Source organism: Chelonoidis abingdonii, chromosome 11 (genome assembly GCF_003597395.2).
Source record: "Chelonoidis abingdonii isolate Lonesome George chromosome 11, CheloAbing_2.0, whole genome shotgun sequence".
Lineage (NCBI taxonomy): Eukaryota > Metazoa > Chordata > Testudines > Testudinidae > Chelonoidis > Chelonoidis abingdonii.
Window position 1 is genome coordinate 56,814,889 of NC_133779.1, and position 7,447 is coordinate 56,822,335.

A 7,447-nucleotide genomic window follows, 5' to 3' on the forward strand; every position below is an offset into this window, starting at 1 on the left:
GGGTGCTTTAAACACCCGCCACACCCGTCGTTCCCACACCTATGTACGAACATTTTCTTTTGACCTTGGGACATTATCACAAAGAGGAATTGTGTTCTCGCCTTAACAATAACTGATGGTCACTGTGTGACAGTGTGGACACTAATGTGTCCACACGCAGCGCACAACGCTCCAGGGACGTTCCTCTGCAGCTTAATGAGTGTGACTGGGCAGAGTGTATGAGCTCCTGCCTTTTTCAATCTTTATGCTCCAAAGGAGCTTGCAGTATGGTGTGAGTGCCATAACTAGGCATTCTGAGCACCGAGTGGAGCGATCATATTCGTGCCCCCTGGTCAGAGCCTTGCATGGGGTCACTACTTCCAACTCCCATCCTGCCCCACAGTTACCCACTTCCCGCCCCAACACCACCACTCCCAACAGTTGGTTGAATTTTAATCCTGCTGACGCTCTGACGTTCTGCGGGTCTTGTGGACGGTGTGGATCCCAGGGAGTCCTGCAGCAGGACTAGCATAACCTGCGATCCTGCTGGAGGACAGGGCCATAAGGGCGACGCCAATCATTCAGCAAAACGTGGGGAGTGATCGTGGATGGGTACTGAGGAGGCGATAATGAGTGGGATTAAGTCAATAGAAAGCCTTGCTGCAGACTACCGAACGCTCAGCATTGAAGACAGCCTCCACCAGCAGCAGCGCAGAAGAAAGGTGGTCATGGATGACCACCCCTTCTACGCGCTGCTGCTGGAAGCTGCTTCAAGCTGAGCGTTCGGGTAGTCTGCAGCAGGGCTTTCTATTGACTTAATCCCACTCATGTATCGCCTCCTCAGTACCCATTCCCACTCACTCCCACGTTTTTGCTGAATGATTGTCTTTTCGACCCTTATGGCCCTTGGTCCTCCAGGATCCAGGTTATGCTAGTCCTGCTGCAGGACTCCCTGGGATTCCACACGTCCCACAAGACCCGCAGCCGTCAGAGCGGCAGCAGGATAAAAATTCAACCAACTGTGTGGGAGTGGGTGGTTCGGAGAGTGGGTACTGTGGGGCAGGATGGGAGTTGGAAAGTATTATGACCCTATGCAAGGCTCTACCAGGGGGCACGAATATGATCGCTCACTCGGTGCTCAAATGCCTAGTTTATGGCACTCACATCCATACTGCAAGCTCCTTTTGGAGCATAAGAGATTGAAAAAGCAGGAGCTCAACACTCTGCCTCCACTCACAGTCATTAAGCTGCCAGAGGGAACGTCCCTGGAGCGTTGTGCTGCTGCGTGTGTGACACATTAGTGCCCACACTTCACACAGTGCCATCAGTTATTGTAAGGCGATAAGCACAATTCCTCTTTGTGATAATGTCCCAAGGTCAAAAAAGATATGTTCGTACATAGGTGTGGGAACTACGGGTGTGGGGGTGTTAAAGCACCCCCGAGGTTTTCCCCACGGCTCAAATTCCGGCTCCGAACGTGATCTCCCGGACACCTGGGTCCGTGCCCAGGGCTTCGCTGACGGCCCACGCCCACGGGTCAAAGCTGCCACCCACAACCGGGGCTCCGCTCCTGGCCCAGCGCCAGCCCCGACTTTGGCCCCAGCCTTAGCCTCCTTATCCGTCTGGGTCACCCCTCCCAGAGATAAGGCCCTGCTCCCGGCACTAGCTCTGGGGAAGGGAGGGAGAGGCGTAAGAGGGCTGGCTTCAGCACCCCCACTGTTCAAAGGGATAGAGCACCACTGAGGTCGTATTTTTTCTAAATCAGGTGCAAGTGAGAATGAGCCGCCTGGTGAGAAAAGGAAACGGACACAAAAGCTGGATATATGAAACCCACCAAAAAGAGCAAGAAAAGCATTAGGTATGTCAAGGTTTCCTCTCCACTCTGAACTTTAGGGTCTGAAGTGGGGGACCTGCACTGAAAGACCCCCTAAGCTTATTACTAGCTTAGGTGTTAACAGTAAGCTGCCACACCAAGCCTGTTCCAAATTTTAGGGGAGAGCCACTCGGAACTCTGCCTTTCCCCAAATATTCCCAAGTCCCCAATCCCGCTTTTCCTGGGCAGATTGGAGACTAACTTTACACCCTCTCTGCCCCGCCCTCCCCGCCCACCCCTCCCCCCAAATCACTCATTTCCTTTTCCTGGGTAGCTTTAAGAGTATACCCTCACTAATTAGTCCTTGCTGAACACAGAGCCAAAACCCTGGGATCTTCAACAATGAGAAAATAATTTATTAGTTTCTTCAAAGGAAGAATTACTTTAAAAATAAAAAAAGGTGAAAGGAATACCTCTGCGAGATAAGAATGCAAGATAATCATCACAGGCAAAGAGATTTTAAGCACAGGGCTTTCCCTCTGCAAAACTTACACAAAGTTAACAACAACCCATTTTATTTCCCTCTATTTTGCAAAAGAAATAGAGGGAACAAAATAAAACTAAAAGTCATTCATATATTCCTTCTCTAAATACTCCGACCGATAGGAATGGGACGTCTTCTTTTTTTCTGTCCGGGAAAAGCACACAGCCAGCACAGACAAAAGACTTTTTCCCTCTTCCAGTATTTGAAAAGTATCTTGTCCTCTTATTGGGTCCTTTCTGGTCAGAGGTGTCCAGCTAGGTCAAGTGAGCTTTCAACCATTTACAGGTCAAGAGGAATTATACCTATAACTGTAATGTTTAAGGACAAGGTATCAGATAAATATCTCTTATTTTTGTCTCTGAACATGGTTTCTCTTCCATTCCCAATACAGGTGCAATCCTCAGGGCTGTAACCAGGGTAAGGGGAGCGGGCGGCTGAGCAGCTGCACCAAGGCACACAGGCCACAGGAGTGGAAAAACGGAGAGAGAAAAAAAGGGAAGGAGGGTAGAGGCCTGTAGCAGCACCGAGATCCTGTGGATCACGTTAGCCTATCATAACGTACCGGGTGCCAACCCTTTTTTCTGTCTTGCGCTAGCAATGGTTCAGGGTCAGAGCTGAACACCCATCCAACAGTCACTGCTTTCCAGCCACTCAGCTCTGAAGGCAGCGTTGTCAGCCAGCAGCAGCGGCGGAAGGATGGATGGAATAACCAGACCAAGACACCCTTTCTTCTGCGCTGCTGCTGGTGGTGAGGCTGTCTCAAGCTGAGCGTTTCGGGTAGTCTGCAGCAAGGGCTTTCTATTGACTAATCCCACTCATAGTATCGCCTCCTCAGTACCCATTCCCACCACTCCCATCGTTTTTGCTGAATGATTGTCTTTTTTCGACCTTATGGCCCTTGGTCCTCCAGGATCCAGGTTATGCTAGTCCTGCTGCAGGACTCCTGGATTACCCACACGTCCCACAAGACCCGCAGCCGTCAGAGAGCGCAGCAGGATAAAAATTCAACCAACTGTGTGGGAGTGGGTGGTTCGGAGTGGGTACTGTGGGGCAGAGAATGGGGAGTTGGAAAAGTAATATAACCCTATGCAAGGCTTCTAACCAGGGGGCACGAATATGATCGCTCACTTCGGGTTGCCAAATGCCTAGTTATGGCATTCACATCCATACTGCAAAGCTCCCTTTTGAGCATAAAGAGATTGAAAAAAGCAGGAGCTCAACACTCTGCCTCCACTCACACGTCATAAGCTGCCAGAGAACGTCCCTGGAGGTTGTGCTGCTGCGTGGGTGACACATTAGTGTCACACTTCACACAGTGACCATCAGTATTGTAAGGCGATAAGCACAATTCCTTTGGTGATAAGTCCCAAGGTCAAAAGAAGATATGTTCGTACATAGTGTGGGAACTACGGTGTGGCGGATGTTAAAGCACCCCGAGGTTTTCTCCACGGCTCAAATTCCGGCTCCGAACGTGATCTCCCGGACCCTGGGTCCGTGCCCAGGGCTTCGCTGACGGCCCCACGCCCAAGGTCAAAGCTGCCACCCACAGCCGGGACTCCGCTCCTGGCCCAGCGCCAGCCCCGACTTTGGCCCCAGCCTTAGCCTCCTTATCCCGTCTGGGTCACCCCCTCCCAGAGATAAGGCCCTGCTCCCGGCACTAGCTCTGGGGGAAGGTGAGGGAGAGGCGTAAGAGGGATGGCTTCCAGCACCCCCACTGTTCAAAGGGATAGAGCACCACTGAGGTCGTATTTTTCTAAATCAGGTGCAAGTGAGAATGAGTCGCCTGATGAGAAAAAGGAGACAGACACAGAGATAGTTGATGAAACCGAAGGAAAAGAAGTAGAAAATTTACCAGGTACAAGAAAAAAATGTTAAACCCGTTGTTTTTTTCATGTTTCGTTACATTAATTCAGTCCTTACTAAAATATGATTTGTTGATTTCCACTAACAATTTTCCCTAATAATATTGAAAATAGAGGAGACATAGTTAACAACTATCATTACTGATTTATTTTAAAGGTGTTACTGCGATTCACTGTAATTTGTTGTTATTTATTAGTACAACACAATACTGCAGCTATTATTATTTCAACTGAATAAAGAATGGTTGTATAAATGTGTATGTGTAGCAGGAGAGGGAGCTATGGGATGACTGAGGATGAGGGAGGTAAAGGAATAATATTCTCCAATAGCACTCGAGGAAAGCCAGAGTAAAGGTGGGTAAGTCTGAAGGCAGGGAATGTATTATGAGGGGGGGTTTTTCTGCACAAACTACTAGTTTGTATATTGTGTATAATATGTGATATCACTGTGCAAGGTGTGGTTCACAGCTGAGAATGTCTAATTCAGGTCAGACAGTTAAAAAACAGGGCAGTTGCACCCTCCTGGTGGTATAATCTATAATTAGTTTTAGCCTAAGCAGCAACCAGTGTGTAGTCCTTTATTGCTACAGTAGCTTAACATGGAGTCACAAACAATTTGTCTTTAGACAATCCAGCCTCTGGCTTACCACCCAGACCAACTGGATTTATGTGATGAATAACTTTTAAAACCAGAAAAATCACACATATTAGGTTTTTCCAACTCCTAAGAGCGAGACACTCACCCCAGGTCAGTATGTACTTCAGGATCTCATCAAATATCACACTGCAAGCAACTATAGATTTATTAATAAAAAAAACAAAAGAAGAAAATTATTAAAAGGTTAAAGTGAATTGTACATTACAGTTGATTTCAGTCTGTAGATCAGGATAATGGCAGTCATGTTAAATCTACCAGTTTGCAATAAGTATCTCTGGTACATCCAAACGATTGGAGACTTCAGGCTCCCTTTTGTTAGAAATCATAGTCCAGAGTTGTGGAACAGGAAAGAGGCAAGGAGGTGATGATCATAGTCTCCAGTTTATGTCCCATGTCCACGTGCATGGAACGTTACTGTCTCAAGCATAGAGTCATGGATCACATGTTGTATGTGTTCTGCTGAATCATGAGGCATCCATTGTCCATATGCTCTGTGATGTGTCCATGGGAGGGGCCCACAGGAAGAGTTGATTCTCCTTAATGGCCCATCAACACATGGCTGGCTAGTCTTGATGTAAATCTGTCTTGTGGGTGTTACTCAGGAACACGTTTAGTAACGAGCATACAGCAAAATTTCATAACTTCATACACAATGGTGATACACACATTTAAACAGATAATGATACTTAACAGATTGTAACTTTTCCAATGATACCTTACAAGGCATATGTAGTGGGGTGGTCATCCGGTCCTGCCCTGAAGGGCTTGAAATCAGCCCTGGCAGAGGGCTGAGGCTGTGAGAGGGCTGCTGCTAGGAAAAGCAGCAAGCCTCAGTTGATTGGGGAACCAGCCACAGATGCAGCCACGCCCAAATCAGAGCCCAGCTGGGCCTTATAAGAGGGCAGTGGACCAGGAGCCAGAGACTTTCTCTCTGGAGGTGGAGAGCGATGGGCCTGGCTGCTAGGAGCTAAGTGGGGTACCAAGACTGGAGCAGGGCTGGGGGAAGGCCAGAGGAGCTGGGGAGCTCCAGCCTAGAAACCTCCCCAGGCTGCAGGCCTTGTTAAAGGCTGGAAAGGGTACTGGAGTTGCAGAGGGCAGCCCAAGGGTAGGTAGAGGCAGCAGGTCCAAATCCCCCTTGCCTATGATGAATGGCATTTACGCTGCAGTGTGCCCCAGTGGGGGCTAGTTGATGACTGGCTGTAGCTGAAGACTGAGGGGAGGTGGGGATAGGGGGTTGGGGTTGGGGGTCCCCCGGGAAGGGGAGACCCAGAGAGACTGCAGGGTACTGCAGAGGGCAGAACCCCAAGAGAAGAGGCACCAGGGTGCAGGAAGGACTCGGGCCCAGTGGCAAGTGGGACACCGGACTGCAGAGGATGCTACGGTAGCTGGAAACATTAATTCCCTGGACAACCAGCAGAAGGCCCCACAGGAGTGAGTCCTGCCCTGTGACACACACTTTGTACATGATTTATTGCAATTTTGTAACAGTGGTGACTATATTAGTGAAGACAGCCGTCTTCCTTTTTGTACAGTGTCACGCGTGGTTGTAAACATCTAACACTAATACGTACTGTAGGTTACTCTTTCAAACAAACTTGTTATGACTGAATGTGCAGAGGTATTATTGTCATTGGTAATAATGACAACAATACTGCTGCCCATTAAAAGATATAACAAGTTTAAATTTTAAAATTAAATCATTGCTTCAACCCTGGCACCTTTTTTATTAAAAATTAAGCACTGGCAAAGACCTGCTGCTGCTGAATCTATCAGGGCACTCTGCCCAGAGGCAACTGTGCCTAAATACATCTTAACTTTGGAGGGTGTGTTTGGAAGCACTAGAAATGGAGAGGATTTTATATTAACATTCTGGGCCACCTGCAAGGAACATGGAGAGACGCTATTTGACCCAGAAGAAGTTTAATCTTTAGGAACTCCCCCAGCTCCTCCAGTGTGGAAAGAGAGAGGGAAATAGAAACTAGCGCAAAGACCCGAAGAGTTCTCCACTTTTCAGTAGGATGTGGATTTTGCCAAGGGAGTTGAACATCACATTTGGCTAAATGATGATAGGCCTTTCCAGGAAAGATCGAGGAGGTTAGCACCTGCCAGTGTCGAAGATGTTTGGAAATATATCTAGGAATTGAAGATAACAGGAATCATCAGGAACTCTAAAAGTCCTTATGCCTCCCCGTCTGTTGTGGCCAGAAGAAAGAATGGGTTGTACACATGTGTGTAGATTATTGTACTTTGAATAGATGTACAATTCCTATCCAGTATCCCACCCCAAGAGTGGATGATGCCTTGCACTGCCTAACAGGAAGCTGTTGGTTTTCTGTTTTTTTGGATCTGAGAAGCAGATACTATCAGATACGCATGGGACCAGCTGACATGGAAAAGACAGCCTTCATCTGTCCACTCAGATTCTACAAATTTCTGAGAATGCCCCATGGACTATCTGGGGGCCCAGCCATATTCCAGAGATTAATGTAGAGAATGGTTGGGAACATAGACTCAAAGACTTTAAGGTCAGAAGGGACCATTATGATCATCTAGTCTGACCTCCTGCACAATGCAGGCCACAGAATCTCACC

General features: G+C 48.0%; 1 protein-coding gene across 1 annotated transcript in view; it reads left to right on the forward strand.

Moving 5' to 3' along the window:
- Nucleotides 1–7,447, forward strand: part of LOC116825956 (guanylate-binding protein 3-like) — a 197,430-nt gene that overhangs the window by 35,456 nt on the left and 154,527 nt on the right. The window contains exon 4 of the mRNA XM_075071154.1: nucleotides 4,099–4,191. Within this exon, the coding sequence (XP_074927255.1) occupies nucleotides 4,099–4,191 (93 nt within the window). The remainder of the gene's footprint in view (nucleotides 1–4,098; nucleotides 4,192–7,447) is intronic.